At 52.7% G+C, this 26,474-nt stretch overlaps 1 protein-coding gene across 1 annotated transcript in view; it reads right to left on the bottom strand.

Moving 5' to 3' along the window:
* MGAT5B (mannosyl (alpha-1,6-)-glycoprotein beta-1,6-N-acetyl-glucosaminyltransferase, isozyme B) overlaps nucleotides 1–26,474 on the bottom strand; it is a 76,059-nt gene that overhangs the window by 25,425 nt on the left and 24,160 nt on the right. The window contains exons 4-8 of the mRNA XM_008591096.1: nucleotides 19,209–19,324; nucleotides 18,505–18,578; nucleotides 17,591–17,761; nucleotides 16,917–17,081; nucleotides 14,775–14,944 (exon numbers count right to left, since the gene is read on the bottom strand). Coding sequence (XP_008589318.1) covers nucleotides 14,775–14,944; nucleotides 16,917–17,081; nucleotides 17,591–17,761; nucleotides 18,505–18,578; nucleotides 19,209–19,324 — 696 coding nt within the window. The remainder of the gene's footprint in view (nucleotides 1–14,774; nucleotides 14,945–16,916; nucleotides 17,082–17,590; nucleotides 17,762–18,504; nucleotides 18,579–19,208; nucleotides 19,325–26,474) is intronic.

The raw sequence follows: 26,474 nt of genomic DNA, 5'->3' as shown, positions 1-26,474 counted from the left end.
CCCTGTAGCCCCCTCTTTCCAACCAGTGGCCACACGGTTGGGAAGAGGAGTCTGGAGCATCCCAGGAAGCAGCTGCCCCAACCTGGAGACTTCATGAAATATCTGGTGGTGTTAAGTGTCAAGCAAGTTCTCCATTCTACTCTGCGTGACATTGCTATGTTTTCTTTGAAGCAGGGGCTTTCTCACCCCTAAAACTCCGCCAGTAAAACTGATGCCCAAGAAAGAAGCATCATTTCTGCCCCGGGGCTCTAGAAGTTCTAGTTCTTTCTCAGCTCCCCTCACAACAAACAAAAAGACAAAAAGGTATCTCCCTTTCCATATCTCCCTTGCAGAAGCGAGGAAGGGGGTGGCTGTCCCTCCCGCACGGAATCTGGCTCTGGTAAAATTAAGACAATTCTGAAAATATAAACCGTAGGTGGGTCTCAGAGCTGCTCCCTGCCCCAGTCATGTGACTGCCTTTCCCACATATTTCTGGTTGGTTTCCAGGCAATGTATTGTCCCTCTGTCCCAGGGGCTTCCTTTTTGTTGCCCCATCACCAGCCACATCCCTTACTCCAGCCCCAAACACCAGGGCCACCGAGAGGACAGATGGGTTGGAGCAAGTCGCTGTCCTCTCCTGGGAGAACTCCACGCTTATGTTCTAAGGCATGTACCATCATCTTCATATTCACAGCTCACATTCTGAACCCAGGCATCAGTCTACGTGTTTTCAACTTAATTCATCGACTCCTTTCATCTTGGCAACTACTCTGTGAGATCAGATCCATTCTCCCCCAGTCCCTATCTCTACAGGTTGGGAGACAGAGAGGTTTAGTAATTTACCCAGGGTCACACAGCCAGGAAGGAGTGGAGCTGGGATCGAGTCTTTTTTTTTTTTTTTTTAAAAAGATGATCGGTAAGGGGATCTTAACCCTTGACTTGGTGTTGTCAGCACCACGCTCAGCCAGTGAGCGAACCAGCCATCCCTATATGGGATCCGAACCCGTGGCCTTGGTGTTATCAGCACCGCACTCTCCTGAGTGAGCCACGGGCCGGCCCCGGGATCGAGTCTTTCTACAATGTAACCTGGTCACATCTCCCCAGGGTCTGACCCTTTCCAAGACTCCTCACTTCCTTCTGGACCAGGACTTCTAAGACCCTTCCTTGCCTACCCACTGCTGGAGCTCCAGCTGAGCTCCAAGTCTGCAGTGGCCTCTCCTGGTGCCACATGACCCCGTGTGCAAGGGAGGACACACCAGGTTCTTGATGGTGTGAGCGGGGCCACAGGATGTGTGTGGAGTGAGCAGAAGACTGTGTTTATCACTGAGTCCCACCCCTGTGCGGGGCCCACGTGGGCAGCCATGCCCCAACCCAATAGGTCACCAGCCCTAAACCTTGGCAATCCTAAACCCTAGAGCCCAGAGGGGAGGGGCGCCCCGCTGGGCAATGGGCCCCTACATGCATGCCCCTGCTAGTGTGCAGTCAAAGCCTTGACTAAAGCAGAGAAAAACAGAAGACTATTAACACATGGAGAAGGCAGCCAGGGCAAGATGGCAAATAGGACCAAAGCAGCTGTCACCAGGGTCCAGCTACTACAAGTGAGACCAGACACTTCCTGCTCCCGTCCTACAGGAGGCCAGGCGCAGCACAAATTCCAAAATCCTTATCACCAAACCCTCCCCTCTGATCCCACCGAAGTTTCCATGAAACAGACCCTGCCTTGACAGAAACTGTTCCCTGGGCCCAGAGGACTCCTGTCACCTCCGGCTCCTTAACCTAAGCATCGCCTCCATCCTCCAGGAAGCCTTGCCTGAGGTGCCCTAACCCTACTCCTCCTCTTTCATCCCCCACCCTACACGTTCCCTCTGTACCTGGGTCATACCTGGTGACTATCCTGAGTCACCTCCTCCCAACTGGGGACCCATGAGGACAGGGTCATGTCATCTTTGAAATTTCAGGGCCAGGGACAGGATCTGGCCTCATAAACATCTGTTGTGTTCATGAGCAAATCAACAAACCAATGGATCAGGGGAGCCTCTTACGAAGAACTGGTTTAAACATTTAACATTTGGTCAAAAAAAAACATCTGTGGGGAGAGAGAGCAGGTGAGTGAGAGGAGGCCAAGGACGAGGGGTGTCGTCGTGGGCTGTCAAGCTCTTGGTGCCTCCAAAAGGGAACTGGCCTGCTGGCCTGGAGCTGGATACAAGTGGCCCTACATTTGGCTCCAAAGGACATTGCAGCAGGAAGGAGAAAAGGGTGACAAACTGGCCCAGAGACAGCAGCATCCCCAGGAGTCAGTGAGAAACCACATGGTCTCCCAGTCCTGGGGAACAAGGATTTTCAATTTGAGGTGACTTCTCTAAAGACACGTGTCTGCCGCTGCTCACTGCCACTGTCACCAGGAATCTGCACTTTGCCCCGTGGACAGCAAAGAGGCTCAGCTCTCAGGAGAGTGGACTGTAGTTTTATCACTTGTAATTTAAGTTCACTTTTATGAGCAATTTTACGCTAAGTGGTTGGTCGGAGCAGTGACATGAAATGAGAAACTGTCGCCCAGCAACCTTCAGCCAGAGGCACCCAGGGACATGCGGCTGCACAATTCTGCCTCCCGTGCTGACTCCTCAAAAGCCTCCTGCCCAGACATTTCCGTATAACCAGTGCCAAGTTCTCATTTCTCTTGGACTCTTAGCACAGGGTGGGGCGGCTGGAAGACCCCATGGGGGGTGAGTGGGCATCTCAGCGGGGGAGGGTACTTTAAATGTATCCACTAAGCACCCCTCCCCCTGCCCACTACCCACGCCCACAGCTTGGGAAGGATGGGGAAGCTTCCATGGAATTGCCAAGTTGGGTGCTTAGAATATATTTCTAAACGTCCCCAGGCCATGTGAGTGGGAGACTAAATACCAGGATGGGGCCGGGGGGTGATCCAGGGACATGAGCAACTCTAAAGGTCACCTGGTTATAGCCTGGCCCCTGCGCCCTACCCAAACTAATCTACCCGAAAGGCCACCCTCTCGGGGGAGGGACGGATAGGGAGTTATTGTTGAATAGGTATAGAGTTCCAGTTTTGCAAGAAGACTTCTGGATAGGGCGGTGGTGATGGTTACACAACAGTGTGGATGTACTTGATGCCACGGGACTGCTCGCTTAAAAATGACCAAGATGGGAATTTGTATGTGATGTTCATTTTACTACTTTTTTTTTTTAAAGCCAACCCCTCCACATTCCTGGCTCCAGGGCCTGGCCTCCCAGAGGTGCTGAGGCCCCATCTTCTCCAGCTCCTCCTCCCACCCCCGCCACCTGCCTGGGACTCCCAACTGGCCTCAGACAACCTACAGACTCAGCAGATATCCAGGGAAGGACTGACTCACTCAGTCACTGTCTGCTAAAAGATCAAACAGTAGGATGGATGGGATAAGGGAAGAGGGGGAAAAAAAAGCCTACACCCAATAGAAAAAATAAATACTGCGTTCTGCTGCAATAAAAAAACCTTCCTGGACACGAGCTCCAGCACGAATTTGCAGAGTGGCCTTGCACAAGACACTGAGTCGCTCCAGTGTCCGCCTCCGCTTCTGGAACACAGGGCTTAGACCAATCTCCACGGTCTCTTCTAAGCTAAAAATCCTCGAGTTTTATTTCTCTGTGCCTTTGGTTTGTGGCTAGAAATAATCTCTCCAGGTAGTGCTCAAATTCTGGAACACACTATTCTCTCTTTCTTTCTCTGTGTGGGAAGGACCTAATTAAAAAGAATTCTTACAAAGTGCTCAAAGAACCTTGGCTGCAGGTACTGAAGTATGCACAGGGATCGTCAGCTTCCCCAGACACGTCTCATTACTGGGAACACATGGCCAGGGCAGCCGCCACGCTCTGTCTCCCCAGGGGCCTGACAGCCCTCTGACCCCACCCGGAGCCTCTTCTGAGCATCGTGGACATTGCCCCTCTCTCTCCGATGGCCCATTACTAGAGCAAACCACTGTCTCATCCCCATAGCACCGGGGAGCGTAAAGAAGCAGCCCAGAGATTTAAGTGGGCATCTAATGAGCTGCTTTAGGAAGCAGAGGTTAGGATCACTAACGAGGAAGGGGTTATACTCTCCTATGGTGTTTTCTTCTTGCCAGGATGGCTGACCTTCCCGTGCCCAATAGAAGAAGCCATATAGTGCCATCATGATGGGCCCACCCTCAGCTCCCTGCAAAGGCAGATGCCTTTGAACATCCCCAGCATATACCCTGGTGCCCTCGGGGTAACCACAGCTGGGGAGACCTGCCAGGCCCCCTCGGAGTGAGTGGCTTGGAGGAAAGGGGCGTCGAAAGGCAGACGGCAGTACATTGCAGCTGCTCTGCAGCCAAGGCCTCAATGAAGCACGGGCCAGGGGTTCCAAAAGGGAACACAAGGGAGTAGCATCTCCCTCATCCTGGGTGTCCCACATGTGGGACTGTCATCCAAAGCCAACACTTTCTTCCCCAGTGTTCCTCCCAGTAAGCAGACTCAGGGCTAAGAATAGGGCCCGCTCCCAGGAGAGCTGGATGAATCAGCAGATGCTCCCCGCCGGCTCCCAGGGCGGCAGGGCTGCTGCAGGAAGAGGAACGGAATGGGAATGTGACCCTCTGGCTGTTCCTGGCCTTGCAGACAGGCCTCGATTTATGTAACAAATGCCCATAAATGCTGAGTATGAATCAAAGCTTTTCTCATCCAAATGATGCTTTCAGTGTAGGCAGACGGTAGTTCTCAGCCCCAGCCACGGGTTTGAATCACCAAGGGGCTGGTACAGCCCCTGGTGCTGAGGCTGGCCCCAAGGTGCCATCTAATTGTTCTGCACTGACGCCTGGGCACTGGGGATTTTCTCAGGTGTTTCTCATGTTCCAGGGGCTCTCACTATTCTGCCCAGTAACACAGACCTTTGTTGAGAACCAGCCTGTGCAGGGGCCTTGGGAAAAGACTGTTTTGGAGATTTAGGCAGAGAGGAAAGACAAAGGCCCCTGGCAGCCTGGATTCAGACAACCTGGAAGTCTGGCCGCGCTCCAGCGCACCGAGAGCAGTCTGGCTCCCGGGAAAGTGCCTCCCTTCTTCCAAGCCCCTTTGCGATTGGAGGGGCTGGTGGAAGGAGCTCATACCATCCGCTGCTTCTGCTGGCTTCACCAAGGGTAAAAAAGCCCCAGGCCAGCCCTGCCCCTGTGCTGAGGGGCCAGAGCAGCAGTTTGACCCTTTCTATGGGTGGCACTTTCCAGTCTCCTGAACTGATTGTTCAAGAAGTTTGTCCACCTCCTCTTCTCCAGCCGCCATTGACAAGACCTGTCCCTAGTGGAGGGAGCTGCTCCCCACCTCCTTCATGGCCCCCGAGATGCACAGATGTACTGAAGCATCCCCCAAAAGCACTCAGAAGCTGGCCCTTCTCCTGGTTTTGTATCTGACTCTCCCCAAATTCCCCCCCTCCCCCACTTGGGCTGTATGCACCTTTCATGAGATCCCTCGATTGATTTCATTTAAATGTCTCCTCCTTGGAAGCTCTCCCACACAGCAAGGAGCAGGTCAGAGCTGGGAAAGGTGACCTAGCATGTTTAGTGTATTGGCCAAGGTTAACACTAGGCCAGGGGCCTTGATTTGCATGAAACAGACTCCCTGTCGCTCCAGCGTGGCATGGAGTGGGGGGGGGGGGGCCTTGATGGATGCGTCTCTCCTGGATCCTGCAGAAGGCTGAAGGGCAGGAGCCAGGGCAGCCCCCAGAGCAGCAGCAGAAGTCACGACCTTCCACAGGATTAGGTTGCTCCAGCGTGACCCTGCCCCCACTCCACAAGCCTGCTCCTGCCCCTTCTCTGGCCCCTTCTCTGCAGTCTAGGTCTTGTTGCCCAAGTCCCAATTCCTGGGAAAAGGTTCCAATGGGCCAACCAGAGTGGATCAGAGTGGATCAGAGTGGATCAGGTGTCCAGCTGTCGGGTGTCTCAGCTGGGATGGTGGTGTGTTTGTGTGCTCCTGCTCAGCCAGGGATCGCCAAGTAGGGAGAGTGGGCAGGGCCAGCCCAGGGACACACTCCCCACAGGTGCCTCTAACCAAAGGTCCACACTGGGCAGGAGATTAAAATGTCTCCTCGGAACTGAAGGGTGAAGAGGAAAAAAGGAGAGGGGAGAGGGGCCAGAGGTTTTTTTAGTGTAAATTCATCGCGTGCCTCTGCGCCACCTCTTGGAGCTGGGTGCAGGGAAGAGCCGCTGCTACAGACTCTGCTGAGCACCAAGAGCTGCTCCCCTCCTCCCACCTGTGCACTCGTGTAAAGTATTTCAGACAATTGTAGAAAACAATCTAATGACCTAATGACGACTAGGCTCCCACTTCCCAGCCTCATCAAGACTTAACATTTTGCTGTGTTTGGCTGAAATCCTTTTTTTTAAGGGAAAACGCATTGCCAATCTGGTGAAGCCTGAGGCTGGGCTTCAGTGTGTGTCAGTCATGCCCACTCTCGTCACACCTCCCACGCCCCCACCTTACTTCCAGCAAATGCTCTGCCTCCCTCCCGTGTGGAAGACGCAATAGGAACCCAGCCCCCGGCCCCCGGCCCCCAGCCCCTTCCCCGTCTGCATGGCCTGCGCAGCCTGCTCGCTTTCCCTTCCCTCCTGTCCCTCCCCCTGAGGCCACCCCCTTGGGCTGCTCTCAAGGATGCTTCCCTCCTGTACCTTCAACCTCGCTCTTTTTCTGGCTCCTTCCCATCAGCATTTACACATGCTGGAAGTACTCCCATCTTGAAAAGGAAGCAAGCATCCCCTCCACTGCAGCTGAATTGTGTCTCCCCAAAAGACGTAGCAGTCCTAACCCCAGTACCTGTGAATGTGACCTTTGGAAATAGGGTCTTCACAGAGGTGATAATTAAGATGAGGTCATTAGGGTGGGCCCTAATCCAATATGCTGGGTGTCTCTATAAAGAGAGGACATTTGGACCCAGAGACACGCCTGGAGGGTTGAGGATGTGAAGATGCAGGGAGAAGGACATCTGTGAGTCACCGGCCACCTGAGGCCACCAGGAGCTGGAGGGAGCCTGGGGCAGATTCTCCCGCACAGCCTCAGAAGGAACCAGCCCCGCTGACGCCTCGATCTCAGACTTCCAGCCTCCAGAACGGTGGGAATAAATTTGTATTGTTCACCCCACCCAGTTTGTGGTACTTTGATTCTGCAGCTCCAGGAAACTCGTACGACTTCCTCTGACGCTGCTGTCCCCCTGCTGCTGTCCTTTCTCTATCTCCCACTCCACAGCTAAACCCTCTGGAGAAAAACCTCCACTCACAGCCACTGTTATCTGACCAGCCCCCTCATTCTACAGCCCACTAAATTTATGACCTTTGTCCCCACCGCAATGACTTCCATGTGGCCAGATTCTTTGGACATTTTTCAGTCTCTTTCTCACTTGACTTTTCAGCGAATATGTGACATCACTGGCCACGCCGTCCTTCTAGAAGCATATTCTCATTGGCGCCCATGACTCCACACCTTCCTCTGCCAACACCCCTTCCCCAGGAGGCCTTTCCATGGCGGCGCGTCTCAGGGCTGTGCTCTCAAGCTTTTCTCCTCGCACTTGGCAGTTTCATTCATGCTCAGGTTCACTCACCTTGATTTCGAGATTCTGTCTCCACTCGCGCCTCCCTGGAGCCCGGGCCCATCACCCAGCTGCCTCTACGGGGGCACCTCTAACTCAGCATGTGTGAGCCCCAGTACAAAGCCTTCCCTGTGCCCAAAACCCAGAGCTTTTCTCTTCTTCCCCCTTCAAGGAACGGCAGCACCCTCCACCCAGTGGCTGGTTGGAGCTGCCTAGTTCAGCCTGGTTCTGATCACTTCCAGCTGGTTTTAAGTAGCTGGGCCCAGTTTGCGCTGGTTCAGGCCAGTCTGGGCCAGTCTGGGCCAGTCATAGCCAGGTCTGAATGGGTTCAAACCCTAAGACCTGCCTCAGCTGGTCAAGCTGGGCTGCCCGAGAGGAACGAGATGTGGTCTCTGCCTTCGTCATTCCTGGGGACCCTCCCTGGTATTTCCCTTGAACAAACGTCCCCAGGTAGGAGACCAATTTCCAGCCCGGCTGCATGCTTGACGGCCAAGAGTTTCCCCTCCTTGTCCTCCTTATTTAAACATTCTCCTCTCAAGCTTTCATCATTTGCCAGTTAAGTCAACTAATTTTCTACTAAACCCAATTTCACTCATGGATGGAGGAAGAGCTCGGTAATTTTTCCTCATGCCATGTACTATTAATGATGCTTGAAATTATGCAAATAAAATTGATGAGCGCAGCTGATTCTGGGCAGGCAGGAAGGGAAAAGCTTAACTTTAAATGCCCACCGTGGATCCGGGCTTGCATGAGGACGTCTCGGGGTGCAGCGGACGGGCAGGGGCTCTGGCTCCACATCCCCTTCCTGCCCTGCATGGTGGGGCGTGGGTGGGGACTGTCCGATGTCCCCTCGCTGCAGTCTTATCACAGAGGGCACTGTTCCCACACTACACCTCCCTCACCCCGGAAACATCTTGCAGCAGCAAAGCCAGATGTGGATTCTGCGCATCACCCCAAACATCACTCCAGTGAGCCAGTTAATTAAAACACCGAAACAGGAGGAGCAGAGAAGAGCCGCATCCGTCCGGCTTTGTCGCTTAGTCAGTAGCCAAGACATCTGCTGCGAACATCTGTGAATAAACTACAACACGCGTACAGCCGCGTCTCTCTCCTGCCCCTTCCCACACGGGTCGCTTTGCCGACCAAGGGACACGTTTCTGTTGCAGAAGCCAAGCCGAGACTTTGAACATTCCGATTACCTTCCCATGCTGTTGACCTATTTTCAAATTCGCCTGCTGCTGCTGCCACGGACAGCTCCCCTGGCTGAGAGGGGGGCCCGATGCTCCTGCCCCTCCCTGCAGGCCCACGTGTATTCAGGGGTATCTCTGCCCAGGACCCCTATCCAGGCTGAAATGGTGACTATCTTGCTATGGGTTTGCATTGTGTCCCCCCAAAATTCATACGTTGAAGTCCTAACCCTCAGTTCCTCAGAATGTGACCTTATTCGGAGACAGTCTTCACAGAGGTAATCAAGTTAAGATGAGGTCACTAGGGTGGGCCCTAATCCAGTATGACTGGGGTCCTAAAAAGAAGGGGACATATGGACACAGATATGCACACAGGGAGAAGGCCAGGCAAGGACAAAAGCACAATGCTTCTACAAGATAAGGAGCTCCAAAGACTGCCAGCACCCCTCCAGAGCCAGGGACAGGCCTGGGGCAGACTCTCCCGCACAGCCTTGGAAAGAACCAACCCCGCCAACAACTTGATCTTGGACTTCTAGTCTCTAGAACTGTGACTGCTGTTTAACTCGCCCAGTTTGGGGCCCTTTGTTACAGCAACTCTGGGGAACTCACATACATGTCAAGCTGTATTTAAATCTCCACCGAGAAGAAAGGCCTGCGTTTATGTAGCATCAGGGCAACCCGGCAGAGAATGTGCTGAGGAGCCCAAAGCTCGGCCTCCACCCTGGCCTCCTATCTGTCCTAACCTCCAGCTACGATGAACAAACCCTCCACCTTGTGATGGAAGAAGGAAGAAAAGTGCATCCAAGAAAGTGGCCCAGGTGCACTCCAGGCCAGCAGGTTCCCACCTAATGCCCCCAGCAGGATGCAACAGGCCGCACAATCTGTGCCACCTCCCAGGGGTGCCTCTGAGGCCCACCCCCCTCCATTTGGCCCCCACTCCTGCAACCAAGTGTCCCTGGGTGCTTTCAGGAGTGCAGACGAGGACTCGAGAGGAACCCTCACATTTTTTCTATAAATCTTCCAGGACCCACGCCACCACCCCAGGCTCTAATCCCCTCCCCCCCTCAGGACCTGCACTGGGGACACTGAGGACAGTTCCTTTGAACAAGGCATGCAGATCAGTTTACGTTTTCTGCAAGGTCCCAACCCCACAGCTATCCAGACCACATCTTCGGGAGGGGGTGTTTAAAGAAGCCACAGCCTCAAGCTTTTCCTCTTCTCAGCCCTTGATGCGCATTAGAATCACCTGGGGAGCTTTAAAAAATTGATACTTGAGCTCAAGTATTAATCTAACCCCGGGCTGATTAAGTCAGAGACGCCAGGAGTGGGCCCAAACCGGTTCTGCTGCAGCCAGGGTTAAGAATCCCACCCTAAACGTACTGCAACCTCAGCTGATGCTGTAATTTTGCAGACTTAACTGGGGAATTGTCCTGGTCGTTTTTATTTTTATTTTTTAAGATGGCCGGTAAGGGGATCTTAACCCTTGACTTGGTGTTATCAGCACCACGTTCTCCCAAGTGAGCCATGGGCCAGCCCTTGTTTTTATTTTTACTCTTTCGGTTGTTTTTAAATTGTATCCGGTAACAGATTTAGAAAGCACCTTCCTAAGGCTATCCCCTGAGGTGGCTGAACTGTTTACACCATTCTGCCCTGTCTGAGCAAGATGTTCATTCACACATACACCCCGCAGGGGACCAAGAGCCAGAGCATTTGAGCTCAGCCCTAGGCCTGCCCATGTAATGAACTGCAAATCAGAGGTGGGCAACCTCTCCGTGCAGCCCCTGCTTCTGGGAATTTCAGATCTGCAGGAGCCTGGCAGGAAGTGAAGCCTTGGTGGAAAGACACCAACTCTCACTGGGGTGTGCATGTATGTCCACAGGGGTGTGCATGTGTGTGCGTGTACAGGTGTATTATGCTTGCATGTGCAGAAGCATACATTTGCACATGGGTATATGTGTGTGCATGTGCACGGGATGTGTGCACGAATGTGTGCATGTGAAGGTGCAGAGGCTTATGAGTGTACATGTACATGTGTGCATGCATGTGAGTGGGTGTGCACTGTGTGCATGTGTGCAGGGACATGCATGTGTGTGAGTGAGAAGTGAAGGAGAGGGCAGCAGGCAGTATTTTCCAATCGGGGCACTTTTCAGCAGGGCCTCCCTCTCAGGGCATCCCAAGTACAGTGACCCCCACTGTCATGCTTTGGCCCAGGGGAGTGGCCAGAGGAGGAGGCAGTGCTCTGGGCAGGGAAGAATTCAGGGTGAAGTTGAACGGCAGGAGAAACCCCAGCATGGGCTGTGAGGCAGAGCCACTGAGTTAAATTTCCGCCTCTCGAGGACACTTGTCAAATGACTGCTCCTTTCGGAAAAGGAAGCTTCTCCGTGTCGTGTTGCGCTGTCATGAGTGCATGGGAGAAGCCTTCCCATTCCCGGAGGAAGCAGTGAAGGAAGCAGGTTCTCACCCCTCTGGCCCCAGATCTTGCACAGTCAGAATGGAGGAACCACGCTGAGTGCTGTTTGACAAACGTGACTTCACCTAACCATGACGTGGGGTGAGGTGTCAGTGATACTGACAGAAGGATGTTCTCCACACACGAGGGACTTGGTGTGCGTCAGAGCCTGGGATGAGGGGCTCCGGACAGCCCCCTCCCCAGGATTCTTTCCACTGCGCCTGGGCTCTCTGATGACCCAGGAGCCTCAGGTCCCAGACCCTTTCTCCCTGCTCTGCCTGGGGCAGGTCTGGCCGGCCCGTGGTTAGCTCAGCCTCTGACTACGCCATCCATGAGTCGCCCAAGTCCTCTTCAGCTTCCCCCAGTCCAGGTCCTTTGTCCTCTTCTTCCTCCTCATCCCTTCCCCATCTGAGTTCCTCTAGGAAGCTTCCAGACCAGGGCAAGATTGCCTCTGCTTATTGTTTGCACACATTAGCTGCCTCTGCAGCACTGCGCTCCACAGGCTGTGGCAGTGCACCTCCTACACTCCCGGTTCTGAGGGAGCCAGGGTGGGTGCAGCGTGGTGTGCAGCAGTGGTCACACCTTGGCTCTGAAGTGGCCTGTGCAGTGTGGACAGCTGGACCTGACAACAAAATGCCACTGGGGTGACAGCCAGAGTGAGGGATGTGCTGGTTCCCTCTCCCAGCACTGGGAACTTACTGTGGGTTTAGCACCAGCACTTGGGGACAGCTCCCAGTCCCAGTCCTTACCATTCAGGTGACATTCAGCCAGAAGGGGAAGACCTGCAATTTCAATGTGGGCACCTCCTCCCCCAGAACCCACTCCTCACCCAGACTGTGCTTCCACAAGTGTGCAGCCCCCTTGTTAGTCCCTGTCACCTTCCTCCCCTTCAAAGTTGACCTGACCCCTGTTCCACATGTGTCTGAAGACACTGTTTCATCTTTACTGAGTCAATTGGAGACAAGTGCATTAACCTAAGAATGACCCCAGCAGTGTGAATTTCAGGCCACGGGGATGAAATCCTTCAAACCGCTAGGTTGTTTAGTGGCCTCCTAAACAACACAACCCAGACACAGCCTCCTTCCCCTATTAAATACAACTGGTCCTGGTTCCTCCCTCTGATCAGGATTCCGGGACATTCTACCCTCTGAGTTGCAGGGAAGAACTGTAGAGGCTGAGCAGCTGTCCAGGACTGGCATTCTCTGGTCCCTAGGGACCTAAGATTGTCCATGGCTGTCCCCACAGCATCCCTTTCTCTCCAACACTCCTGTGCTCCAGAGCATCAGCATTGGTGGCCAGGATGAAATGCCAATCAGAAACAGAGAGACGTCTAGAACCAACAGACCAGCAAGATAGTGGGTGGGCTCCAGAGGGGAAGTGGGTGGGCTCTGGAGGGGAATTGCATTTCTGCTTGTACACCACCTGAGAATAAGTTAATGGGTTGATGAAGAAAAGTCAATTCATGCTCAAACAACTCTGTGGCCTTCCTAGTTATGCCCTGGGGGCAAAGTTAGAACAATCTCATCAAAATGCCAGAGAAAAGGAGGAAGAGAATTGAGCACAAAATCTCCAACCATAAAGAAAAAGATGGATAACTTTTTGATTACAGTAGAATTTTTTTAAAAAGAAAGAAAAGAAGAGAAAGAAATTAAAAAGACAAGCCACGCATTAGCAGATTTTAAAAGACATAGCACTCACACAGGATTTATATCCATGACATACGACGGTTCTTCAAAAAGTCCGCAGAAAAATAAAATTAAAAGATAATACAAATTTTTCCATGAACTTTTTGAAGACTCCTTGTATAAAGAACTCTTATGACTCAATACAACAAAGATCAACAACCCAGCAAAAACATGGACAAACGACATGAATGGACATTTTATGAAGAGGGAACACAAGCAAGCCCACAGATGCCCGACGCTCAGCCCCACTCGCTGTCAGGAAGCGCGAGTCAAGACCATTACAAGATACCATGATGCCACATCACACCGCTGTTAGGGTGTCTGGTAACCCTAAGTACAGGTGAGACTGTGGCCCAGTGGGAACCCACACACTGGTTGGCCGGTGAATTGGTGCAATCCTTTGGGAAACCATTTGGCATTATCTTGTAAAGCTCATTTTTCACACACTCTAAGACCCAACGATTGTGCACCTGAGTCTATATCCTGAGAAACTTACACAGGTACATCAGGTGACATGTTACAAGAATAGTGCCACAGCACTATTCAAAATAATTTTGAAAAACAGGAAAAAAAAGCCAACAGACTGGAAAAATTGATTATGGTACATTCACACAGGGGAATATTACGTAGCAGTGAAAATGGATGAGATATAGCTACCTGCAACAACATGCATCAATCTTTGAAACATAATGACTAAAAAATCAAGTCTTGGGACTACATATAGTAGACGCTGTTTTTACAACACTCAAAAACAAAGCAAGACTAAACTAAACCACATATTATTTATGGATGCACAAGTACGGGAAAAACTAATTTTAAAAAAAGAAAGCAAAATAATGATAAATACAAAATTTAAATTACAGGCCTCCTCTGAGGGGAGGCAGAGACGGGCAAGGGAAAGCCTGCCCCGGCAGACACGGGGTCCCTCACAATGTTCTAGACCTTTAGTTGGACAGCGGAAGCGTGGGAGGGTGTTTTATTCTTCTGCTTGGCAACATAATTTACATATGTTTTTGGATATATCAAATATTATATAATAAATATTAATACATACAGGAGGAAAAATCTAACGTAGTTCTACATCCCACAGATATAGTGGTTAAAATAAACCCAGAATGGGCTGGCCGGTTAGCTCAGTTGTTTAGAGCATGGTGCTGATAACACCAAGGTCCAGGGTTTGATCCCTGTACCAGCCAGTCGCCAAATAAATAAGTAAATAAATAAGCCCAGTCGTACACACCACACACACTCCTACCCCCCTCCCTCGACATCCCACACTCTCAGCCTTTAGCCCCATCCCCCACCCCCAGCACCCTGGGGAGCCTCTAATCACCTGTCTTCCATCTCCAATAGTATCAGTGGGACCCTGGAAAGCCCAGCATTAGGACCAGGGTAGGCATCACCTCCCCACCCCACCACCCTCCGGGTCTTACTGGTCCCCAGCCCCCAGAATAGATTCAGGAAGGAGTCTAATTCCAAAAGAGAAATGCCAAGTCTACGCTGAGCCCACCAGGAAGGCAGGCAGAGGGGACCCCATCTGCATGATGTGGCTCAGTTCCACAGGACAGTATTTGTCAGCCCCTGAGCAAAAAACAGCAGGGCCCCTGTGGGCCCATAGATGGAGACCGGGACCCCATTTGAACAGCACTATGCAGATACACTCCCTTGGCGCACCCCAAACATGAACAGGGTGTCCACAAGGAGGAAGTAGGAGGCAGGCTGAGCAGGCAGAGGAGGACATCAGGGAATGCTAATATCATACAGAACACCAGGAAGCCTCCCCGGGTGTGTGGGTTGTGGGACCTGCAGGTGGAGCAAAGGCTCCAGAGGGATGGGTTCCCCTTCCTCCCTCCCCACCCTCAGTGCAGCGCTAAGTGCCTCTCCCCAACACTCACCTCTGCAGCTCCTTCAGGGAGACTGTGACCCGCAGACCGTGGCCCAGGACATAGAGGGCAGCCAGGATATCGGCCCACTGCACCATCTCCCCTAGAGGCCCGCCCTTCAGCACCCGTGGGCTGAACACGTCCCCAGACTCCTCCGTCAGGAAGCCGATGTGGACCAGGATCTGGGTCAACAGGACACAGAGGGTCAATATGGGGCAGCCATGACCCTCAGTCCTGTCCCTCTCTCCCCCACCCCCGGCCACCAGCCTGGACAACAGTAAGCAGCAGGCACCGTCTCCAGGCTGGGCCTGCTTTCTGGCACCAGAGTGACAGTGCCGGGCGTTGGGGATACAGGTGAATAAGACAGTCACGTGCCTGCCCTTGTGGTGCTCACGTTCCAGATGGAAGAGGTAGACAACAGTAAAAACAGACAAGAGATAATTTCATGAAATGATAAGGAGTCTGAAAGAAATAAACAGGGCGATATGAGAGTCATGTAAATATCTATTGGATGGATGTATGGATGATGGATGGATGATGGATGGATGATGGATAGATGGATGGATGATGGATGGATGGATGGATGATGGACGGATGGATGGATGGATGGACGGATGGATGATGGATGGATGGAAGGATGATGGATGGATGGAGGATGGATGGATGGATAGATGGATGGACGGATGGATGGATGATGGATGGATGGATGATGGATGGATAGATGGATGATGGACGGATGGATGGATGATGGATGGATGGATGGATGATGGATGGATGGATGGATGGATGGACGGATGGATGATGGATGGATGGAAGGACGATGGATGGATGGAGGATGGATGGATGGATGATGGATGGATGGATGGATGATGGATGGATGGATGGATGGATGGACGGATGGATGATTGATTGATGGATGGATGGACGGATGGATGAATGGATGGATAGATGGATGATGGGCGGATGGATGGATGGACGGACGGATGGATGATGATGGATGGATGGATGGATGGATGGATGAATGGATGGATAGATGGATGATGGGCGGATGGATGGATGATGGACGGATGGATGGATGATGGATGGATGGATGGATGGATGATGGATGGATGGAGGATGGGTGGATGGATGGATGATGGATGGATGGATGGAGGATGGATGGATGGAGGATGGATGATGGATGGATGATGGGTGGGTGGATGGATGACGGACGGATGGATGATGGATGGATGGATGGAGGATGGATGGATGGAGGATGGATGATGGATGGATGATGGGTGGGTGGATGGATGACGGACGGATGGATGATGGATGGATGGATGGATGATGGACGGATGGATGGATGATGGATGGATGGATGGATGGATGGATGATGGATGGATGGATGGATGATGGATGGATGGAGGATGGGTGGATGGATGGATGATGGATGGATGGATGGATGGATGGAGGATGGATGGATGGAGGATGGATGATGGATGGATGATGGGTGGGTGGATGGATGACGGACGGATGGATGATGGGATGATGGATGGATGATGGATGGATGGATGATGGATGATGGATGGATGATGGTGGATGGATGATGGATGGATGGATGGATGATGGATGGATGGATGATGGATGGATGATGGATAGATGATGGGATGGATGGATGGATGATGGATGGATGGATGGATGATGGATGGATGGATGGATGAGATGATGGATGGATGGACGAATGGATGATGGATGATGGATGGATGATGGATGGATGGATGATGGATGATGGATGGATGATGGATGGATGGACGAATGGATGATGGATGATGGATGGATGATGGATGGATGGATGAAGGATGGATGGATGGATGAGCCAACGAACCTCCCCAGGATAGGCTACATTATTCCCCTGTCTGACAAGCATAAGATGCCCACAGAATGCAGGACCCCTTGGGAAGCTTCTTATTCTGCTCCAACCTTGAAAAGGGCCATGGGCCATCTGCCCTGACTCTGTCATCTCTCCTACCCCTCTCCCCTCTGGATCAAATTGAAAGAAATTCAATACAACTTTTTTGAGGGTATACCCCATGCCTACTTGGAAACCACAGGGCCCAGAGCACATAAGCTAAGCTCTCTGAGCTCCAATCCCTGAACATGCAGAGATTAAAATACCTGCTTCTGGCCCCTCTGGATGCCCCCAAGCTTCTGCTCCAGGCGCTGGGCAGCCAGTGCCCACTGGGCCATGAGCCGCTTGGTCCGCTTCTTCATGAAGATCAGAGACTCCTTCCCACTGCCCATCAGCTCCATGAGGTGGGACAGGTTGCTCCGGAAAACTGCCTGGAGGGGAGTTCAGAACTCAGATCTCTTAGCCGCCAGACCCCCAGCTGTACTACCACCATTCCACACTGCCCTGGGGACAGGGGCTGTCACCCTCCCACGAGCCTAGGGTCTGCTCCAGCTTCTCTTGACCTTTCTAAGGGGCCCACCAGCCCCTGAAGTCAAGGATCCTGGCTGTCAACCCCCAACACTCACCCCCTAGCCAAGGTGGTCAAGTGTCTGGCACACAGACAGCCCTCAATAAATGACAGCTCTTACTATTATTATTCCAGGCCATTAAGGGGGAACCCCCAGGGTCCCTGCCTACCCCTCAAGGCAGCCTAGCTTTTCAGTGTCCCACAGCAGGTGGGAAAGGCATGGTCAGGCCAACCTCCCATGTGTCCAGCAGGGTGGGTGGGACCTGCTGCCCACCTGGCAGAGCTAGCCTGCCTCATCCACCCAGGGTGGAGGCTTCCTCCCGCTGGACCGACCACCAGCCCCTTTCTGGCTCACCTGCCTCTCAGGCCTACCTGCACTCTGGGGAGGGCCTTGGGGGCTATCTGGGCAGCCGTCTGGTTCCTCCAGGGCAGCGGGGGGCAGAACCACTCGACCTCACTGAGGTAGATGAGGAAGGAGCACTCGGTGCCGTCCACCCCAAAGAAGGCGTAGCAGGGGTCAGAGGTCCAGCGGGCACGCATCCACTGCAGAGAGGGCCAGGCCTGGGCAGGGAGCCAGTGCCAGCCCCACGCACCCTTGGCCAGCTCTCCCTGCATGAATATCTGCAGCAACCCTGAGGACCCTCAGGACAGGGCCTGTGCGACCCACCTTCAAGATGCATCGAGGGACAGAGCAGAGATTGACCCAGGAAGCAGCTTCCAGAGGGCAAGGGCTGGAGCCAATGCAGGACCCACCTGCAGTGATCCCCACATGGTCACTAAGGTAGGGGTCTGCAGCACCACCGTGCACCCCTTAGGGGATTCAGAGCAGTTATGAGCTGGATTTAGGCCTGTGGACTGGCTCCCTGCACAGACTTTGTGCAGCCAGAGGTGGGCCCTTGGGTGGGTCGGGAGGGGCTCTCGGTCCAGCTGTTGGCTGGGCTGGGAGGAACAGGTACAGAGCGATTGAGGCCCATTCCTTTTCTGAGTGTTTTGGGAATCAGGCTGCTGGGGGGGCACATGCATCTTTAATAGTTCATTTGCTGACTCACCCTGGAGAATTTGGGTTGGTGGGCTGGGTAGATGGGCCAAGCAGAGAAATATTTCCCTGCGTTGGCCTCTGCCCGCTAGTGCCTGGGTCAGGGTCCAGGGGCTGGGCACAGAGGCCCTCGCTAGTGGATATCCCGCCAGGAGCGGAATCCTGGAGCTAGTCTGGGCCCAGCCCCCAGAGGAGTCGCCTCTCCTGGCCACCCTCCATTCCCAGCCCGACCCTCAGCCCCAGGCCTCACCTCCACCTTCCCTGAGCAGTCAGGGAACTTGGGGTCGTTGGGTGCCTCACACTGTTCCCTCCGGCCTTCAGACACTGTAGGGAGAAGTCAGCTTGCTAGGGACCTGTGTCCAGGGAGGAGCCCAGGGACATAGAGGCAGGAGGAGCGGACTGGTCTGAGTGGGGGTAAAGCAGTGGCCCACACTCCCTCTGCCTGAGTCTTCTCACCGGAAAGGGGTCCCCAGGCCTGGGCTACCCTCCTCCACACCCCAGCCTCCTCCAGAGGAGCTAGTGTGAACAGCTGGGGACAGCTCCCTGGATAGGCTGACTTCATGCCCCGACGTAGATGTACCCCAGCTTTTTCTGAGAAGGGCAGAGAAAAGTCTCGCAGTCCCCAGCTGGCTGCTGCCCACATCAAGGGGAATGAAGCGACCATCCAGCAATGCTTCCCCAGGTGGCCTCCCTCTCAGAACTGTCTGTCTCAGTGGCTGAGACTCCAGGGACCTCCTCTGTCCTCAGCACCCTCACTGCAGGTCACAGTGGGTGAACCCCAAATCCCCCTGCCGAAAGCCTGAAGTGAGGCCCCAAGGAGCCAGGCGAGCTGCTATCGGGGCCCCAACCCAGGTGTCCTGCCTTCCCAAGGCTCCACCCAGGACCTGGTGCATTGGCTTCCTGAGGGACTGAGGGCCCTGGGGCTTGGAGCATCCCCACCCACCCGACACCCACCCTTGCTGTGCAGGAGCAGGCTGTGGCGCAGGATCTGGTCCACTTTCACAGCGATGTCGGAGACATTCTGGGCAATAGCCTGGATCCGCTCCATGAGACCAGCCCCAGGGGGTAACCTAGTGGGGAGAAGCCAGAGGTGAGCCACAGCACCTACCTGGGTGACCCTCCTGGGAGGCCTCAGCCAGTAAGTCCAGGAAGCAAAGGCAGCAGGATCTGCAGTGCTCCAGGCCCCAAACTCCACCCCTGCCCCAGAGTGAACTGAACAGCAGCGAAGGAGAAAACCAGCGGGGAGGTGGGGCTGGCTGCCCGCCCCTGCCCAACGCACACCCGTTATACACAGATGGGAAAGCCCCTGTCTGCGCGTGCTGTGTGTCTGCACATGTGTCCGTGTCTGCATGCGTGCCCACATCTGCACGTGCCAGGTGTGTTTGCACGTGTGCTGTGTGGGTGTCCAAGGGCGTTGCCTGGGGTTGAAGCAGGTAGAGCAATTCCATTCAAGAGCCTGGGCAGGATCCATCTGGGGACCCCCAGGTAACAGAGGCCTTCTTCCCAGGCATGGCCACGGCCCAGAGTTAGTCCTCTATTTCCTCCCAAGGGGCTGTGTCATGCCAAAATAAATTCCGCCCACGGCAGCCTGGGGACTTGCCAACTATTAAAACTCTAGTAAATTATCATTGGCTTCCCGAGAATGATCCTTCCCAGGATCTGAAGTGAGTTTACTACCACCACCATCACGGCTCCTCACCTCACCATCAATCCTGGTGTTGCTTTTATTTTTGGAGAATTTATTTCCTTCTGTTAATTACCACCCAACTCTCAGGGAAATTTATTAGACATCCTACATGGTATTTATCACATTGCAAAAACTTCTATTGAGATAGATCCCACTCTGCTGGCAGATCTCGGTGCAAGCACAGTCCTCAGGGGGCCTTTCTCCAGAAAGTTCTTGCCTTTTTTTAACATATTAATTCCATTTCCTTTGATTCTCACCTCACCCTCTGGCTTTGCAGGCCCAGTTTAAGCTCCTTTTATCCCTATACAAGGTACGAGTCTTTATTGCTGTGCATAATGAGGATTATATGAAGGATTTTTCCAACTCAGGCTCCTTTCGGGTCTGCAAACCCCACTTCCCCTCCTCTTCTGGGCTGGGTGACCCACCCACCAGAGAAGGCACAGTGGCGACCCTTGGTGGCCACCAGCCCTCTGAGGCCACCTTCCCCTCCCACTTCCACCTCCTTCGTGGCCCCATCCACAGAGGGTGACTAGAGAGGGAGACAGGCAGGGGTGAGCAGACATGCAGGCGGGGGGATGAGCCCCCACATACACACGTGCACATGCACACACACGTACACACACGCATAATCCAGTCCCTCCTCTCACTCTTTAGTTTGGCGCCCTAATGCCAACTTTGGCAAAAACAAACAAAAAGTTCAGTGAAAAATGTCACAGCTTTTGCATTTGTTTCCTAGGGCTGCTATAGTAAATGACCACAAACTGCGTGGCTTAAAACAACACAAATTTATCCTTTCAAAGTTCTGAAGGCTGCGAGTCAGAAATCAAGGTGCTGGCAAGTCTGGTTCCTTCTGGAGGCTCTGAGAGAGAATCCTTCCTTGTACCTCTCTCCTACCTTCTGGTAGCACCAGGAAAACCTCGATGTTCCCTGGCTTACAGCAGCATCACCCCACTCTCTGCCTCCAACGTCCCAGGGCCTTCTCCCCTGTGCGTGTCTGTGTCCAAATCTCTTCTTCTTATAAGGACACCAGCCATTGAACTAGGGCCCATCCTAATCCAATATGACCTCATTTTAATTTGATTATATCTGCAAAGACCCTTTATCCAAATAAGGTCACATTCACAAGTACTAGGGGTTGGGACTTCAGTATATCTTTTTGGAGGAAACAATTCAACCTGCCAGTGCGTGTCTGTGTCCAAATCTCTTCTTCTTATAAGGACACCAGCCATTGAACTAGGGCCCACCCTAATCCAATATGACCTCATTTTAATTTGATTATATCTGCAAAGACCCTTTATCCAAATAAGGTCACATTGACAAGTACTAGGGGTTGGGACTTCAGTATATCTTTTTGGAGGAAACAATTCAACCTGCCACAGCTTACTATGAGATTACAAATAAGAATGAGAAGAGACTCAAAAGACAGGTGCTTTTTTTGCTCAAAAAGTCCTCAGGAAGGAGGAACATTTCTCATGGGTCTGCAAGTCGTCAAGGTTCAATTCACAGCGATATACCAGCAGAAGAGATGAAGCTCAGCTTCTTGTGAGCTGTGTGACCCTGGGAAAGTCACTTAGCCTCTCTGTGCTAAGATGGAGACAGTAATCGTAGCCACCTCATCACGTTGTTTTTTTTTTTTTTTTCCTTTTTGTCTTTTTTTACTGACTGGTAACGGGATCACAACCCTCGGTGTCGCGCCCGTACCAAGGACCGGCAACAGGATCGCAACCCTCGGTGTTGCGCCCGCTCCGCACTCAGCCAGTGAGCGGGAACCGGTCTCCACATGGGATCCGAACCCTTGGCGGGAGCGCCGCCGTGCTCTCAGGCGGTGCACTCTCCAGTGCAGCGGGAACCGGTCTCCACATGGGATCCGAACCCTTGGCGGGAGCGCCGCCACGCTCCCAGGCGGTGCACTCTCCAGTGTGCCACCGGGCCGGCCCTCATCACGTTGTTATAAGGACTGAAAAAGCGCAGAACAGCATTAGAAGGACTAAAGCACACAGAACAGTGGTGCCAGCATGAAGTCGGCACAATTTGTGCTAGCAATTGTCACCGTTACTGTTTTGATTGTCATTGAAGCTGCCGCAAAAGGGGTTTGGATTAGACCAGGGTGTCTCTTAGGTGTCCCCCCCTAAGGAGGTTTTGCAGACATTTTTCCCCGACTCGCCCTCTCCATGAAATGTGAGCACCACACATATGTGGTGTGTGTGCTTATGCATGACAGCCCTGTGAGGGGCCACAAACCACTGCAATGTCTAAGGTTGTTTGGCCCCTCAGAAACCAATGTCCACCCTTTTGGGGGTGACACATGCCCACTGAGAATGCATGGCTTACATTGAGAGGGAATGTGCTGATTTCACGTCCACACGGCTCTGAAACAAGTTCCCAATGAAAACTGGGGAACTGCTCTCCACACCAATCCATGGGGGCTGGGTGGACACCCCGTGACAGAGATGACTATTGAGATGACCGAAGGCTGGGAAGCCTCCACTGCTGCTGGTCAGCGCTAGTGGTCGGCAAGGGCAGCCAGGACAGGGCTCTGGGGCCCCTGTCACGACAGGAGGTGCTCAGGTGGGGAAGGAGCGGGTGCCTGTTGTAAACTAACCAGACACCCCAGGGTACAAACAACCCACTTCAGGGACCAGTCTGGGGTGGGCAGTGTCCTGCTAGGTCACCGAAGACTTTGGAACAGACCCCACCCCATTTCAACCCTTCCTGAAGGCATCAGAGCTTATCTCCATCCACCCTGCAGGAAGGAGCCAGATCGCTTCTCTGAGCCCCCCACGTCAACGGGCATGGCTGTGAGTGGCCGGCCTGAAACCCCAAAGCAGGTCGTGAGTCCTCAAGGACAGACCTTGGCTCTCTCATGCAGAGCCTGCTGGTGCCCAGCATGGAACACATGCCCAGGGGCCCCGTCACTGTAGGTTGAATCCTGCCCCCCCCCATTCATGTCCACCCAGAAGTTCAGAATGTGACCTTATTTGGAAATACGGGTTTTGCTGATGTAATTAGTTAAGATGAGTTCATACTGGATTAGGCTAGCCCTAAATCCAATGATCAGGGTCCTTATAAGAAGGCCATGGAAAGACACACAGGGACGAAGGCCGTGTGGAGTGGAGGCAGAGACTGGAGTGATGCATCTACAAGTCAAAGGGAGCCATGGATTGCCGGCAGCCACCAGGAGCCAGAGAAAACAGGCAGGGTCCTCCCCTAGGGCCTTTGAAAGGAGCGCTGCGCTGCTGACACCTTGATTTCAGACTTCCTGCCTCCCAACTGCAAGGGAATAAATTCTTGCGGTTTTAAGTCACCTGGTTTGTGGCCATTTTTTTACAGCAACCCTACGAAACTAATATAATTGCCATCTGCAGACTTGAGGGAAAACAATTTTCAATCCATCACAAAGAGAGAGTCCAGGTTCTCCTGGCGGCCCCTGCTATCAGGAAGTTTTCACCAACCATGTCCTTGCAGAGGCCAAGATCAATTCTGCTGCTGCTTTCATGGGAGATGAAGAAATCGGGGGATGCCCTTGACTTTCAGTGACTTTCAGAGTGAAGGCCTTGGAGTCAGAGGTCCTGGATTCAAATCCTGACTCCGCTTCACTGTTGTGTGACCTTGGACAGGTGACGTAACCTCCCCAAACTTAGGTTTTAACTCCTATAATAGCTGAGTGACAGTTATTGTGAGCATTAGACATGAGGCTGAATGTAAAGTGCTCAGCATACAGTAGGTGCTCAGTAAATGCTAGATATGCTTTTGCTGCCTCTTTAGAACAGGCATCCCCTTCCTGAGAGGAAGTATCATAAGCCCAACTACAGAGCAAAGCACTTTACATTTGGGGGGATTCAGCAATTTTCCTACTTATTGAAGTGTTTTTGCATGAAACATGTCGCTAGCACGGGCTTTAAATAGTACAGACGGCATCTGTCTGATCTAACAAGTTCAACTTGTTCAGCACAGAATCAGGCGGCATCACTGTTATCACACTGGACTTCGCATTTGCACAGCACTTTCTCTTTCAAATAATATATGATGAGGCTTCTCTCCTTGAGAAGCTTTTCTAAAAATGATCGTACACGTAGGTGTCACGAGGCCTCGGACCACAGCAGATCTACGACCTGGCAAATACCGAGCGGGAAAAGAAAGAAGGGATGGAAGAGAGGGGATGGATGGGGGGATGGTGTACAGCTGCCTCCAGATGACAGGGCCAGCCCAGGGGACCCACAGCCTCGATGCTGTCACCAGGGGGTCATTGGCCCCAGGGCCAGAGTGCAGTACCAAGGCTCACAGTGCTTTAAGGGGACATGAAAATGTTTGAATTTATGTTAAAATCAGGAGGTAGGGGCCAGCCCAGTGGCGCACTGGAGAGTGCGCCACTTGGGAGCGCGGCGGCGCTCCCGCGGAGGGTTCGGATCCCATGTGGAGACTGGTTCCTGCTCACTGGCTGAGCGCGGTGCGGGCGCAACACCGAGGGTTGCGATCCCGTTGCCGGTCCCCGGTACGGGCGCGACACTGAGGGTTGCGATCCCGTTACCGGTCAGTAAAAAAGACAAAAAGGAAAAAAAAAATCAGGAGGTAGAAAACCCTGTAGATCAAAGAAAATGCTTTAATAGGTACTGTTAACATATTCATCTCTATACCAATGTAGTCATAAAATACAACTTTTGCTGGGCCGGCCTGGTGGCGCACTGCTACAGTGCGCCGCTTGGGAGCACGGCGACGCTCCCACCGAGGGTTCAGATCCCACATACAGACCGGCCACTCACTGGCTGAGCAAGGTGCGGGCGCAACACCAAGGGTTGCGATCCCGTTGCCAGTCACGAAAAAAAAGACAAAAAGGAAAAAAAAAATACAACTTTTGCTATAGGTTGAATTGTGTCCCCTGCTAAAGTACATATGTTGCAGTCCTAACCCCCAGTACCTCAGAATGTGGCTTTTTTTGAAAATAGGGTCATTGTAGATTAATTAGTGAAGTTAATATGAGGTCGTACCGGAGTAGGGTGGGTCCCTAATCCAATGTGACTGGTGTCCTCATAAAAAAGGGCAATTTGGACACAGGGACATGCACACAGGGAGGACAGCACGTGAAGACTGGAGTGATGCTGCCATAAGCCAAGGAACTGCCAGAAGCCAGGAGAGAGGCCTGGAGCAGACCCTCGTCTAGCACCTTCAGAGGGAGCCGGGCTTGTCCACACCTTGGTCTCAGACGTCTGCCCTCCAGAACCACAAGACAATCAATTCCTGTCATTTAAGCCATTCAGTTTGTGGTACTTTTTTTCCAGCAGCCCTAGGAAACTAATACAATTTAAAATCTGTTTTATGGAGGAAAGACCCCTGAAGTCATAATGCTGGCTAGGGAGGCAGGGCTTTTCCTAGACTGTTAGGAGGACTTGAGAAAAACACTCCACTAATGTTAATGATAATGAAATGGCCAACAGGTATCGAGCACACTCGCCAAGCTCTTTATGTACATTATCTCATACAATGCTCATGACAACATCATGATTCCTTTTAATGCCCTCATTGCACAGATGAAGAAACCAAGACACAGCAAGGTTGAGTAATTTGCTCAGGGTCGCGCAGCTATTAAGTGGGAAAGTTAGGTTCCAACCAAGCAGTCTGCTTCCAAAGCATGCCCAGCCCAGCCCAGGAAGCTGCTGAAATGGGTCACTTTGGCTGCAGAGAGAGAAGATGCTCCTGGGGGAGGCCAGGGAGCCAGGACTCCCTGAGCGTGCCTGGACACACATGTGGTGCATAGAAGCCGATACACAGGGCCTCCAGTCCTTTGTCCTCAGGAAGGGAAGCAGCGTGCAGCCACAAGTAAAACATTGGATTCAATAAATCAGAAAACACACCTGGGTTGCTTGAAGAAAATCCATTTCCTGTCTCTTACACCCAGGGCAGGTGATGCCAATAAGTGGGCTTTGAGACAGGCTGGAATGGCACTATCTCACTTAGAAGGGGTCCATGCATGACCCCACTTCCCCAGGGTCTAGGAAGTGACATCTTTGGGGGTGGGACTCTCGGGGCCATTTCTACTGGGATAACAGCCGACAGCCCCCTGGCAGGTGGCAAAGGCTGAAAATGCTCTGGCAGGAGTTTCCCTGGCAACAAGCACCCTAACCGTGCAGGTCCCTTCACCAAGATACAAACCTGGAATTCTGTCTGCCCAGGCAGGTGGAGCACAGGGACAATGTCTGGGCCTCACTCCCACCATCAAACGCACCCCCATCTTCCTCCAACTGGTGCAAGTACCACGAGCCCTTTCATCCTCCTACTTGCAGTATATTTTCATTTCTTCCTTTTATATCTTTGGTACGTACATCTTAAAAGAGGAAGGTTGTTAACCCAGAGGAGCCTGAACGGGTAGGCTTCCAACAGAGCTGCATAAACATGAGCAGTGAAGACCAGCCCATGTCAGGGAGAGGCGGGGCGGGCAGTGGACGCTGGTGCTGGAGACCTCAGAAGAGATGTCCCAAGAGGAAGTCCCCCTGCCCACATGCCTTCCACACAGTCACTGTGAGCCCGTTCATTGCCAG

The sequence above is a fragment of the Galeopterus variegatus genome, unplaced genomic scaffold (genome assembly GCF_000696425.1).
Source record: "Galeopterus variegatus unplaced genomic scaffold, G_variegatus-3.0.2 Scaffold6627, whole genome shotgun sequence".
NCBI classification, from domain to species: Eukaryota; Metazoa; Chordata; class Mammalia; order Dermoptera; family Cynocephalidae; genus Galeopterus; species Galeopterus variegatus.
The sequence above is the reverse complement of the archived record's forward strand: the minus strand, read 5'-3'. Positions and strand labels throughout refer to the sequence as shown.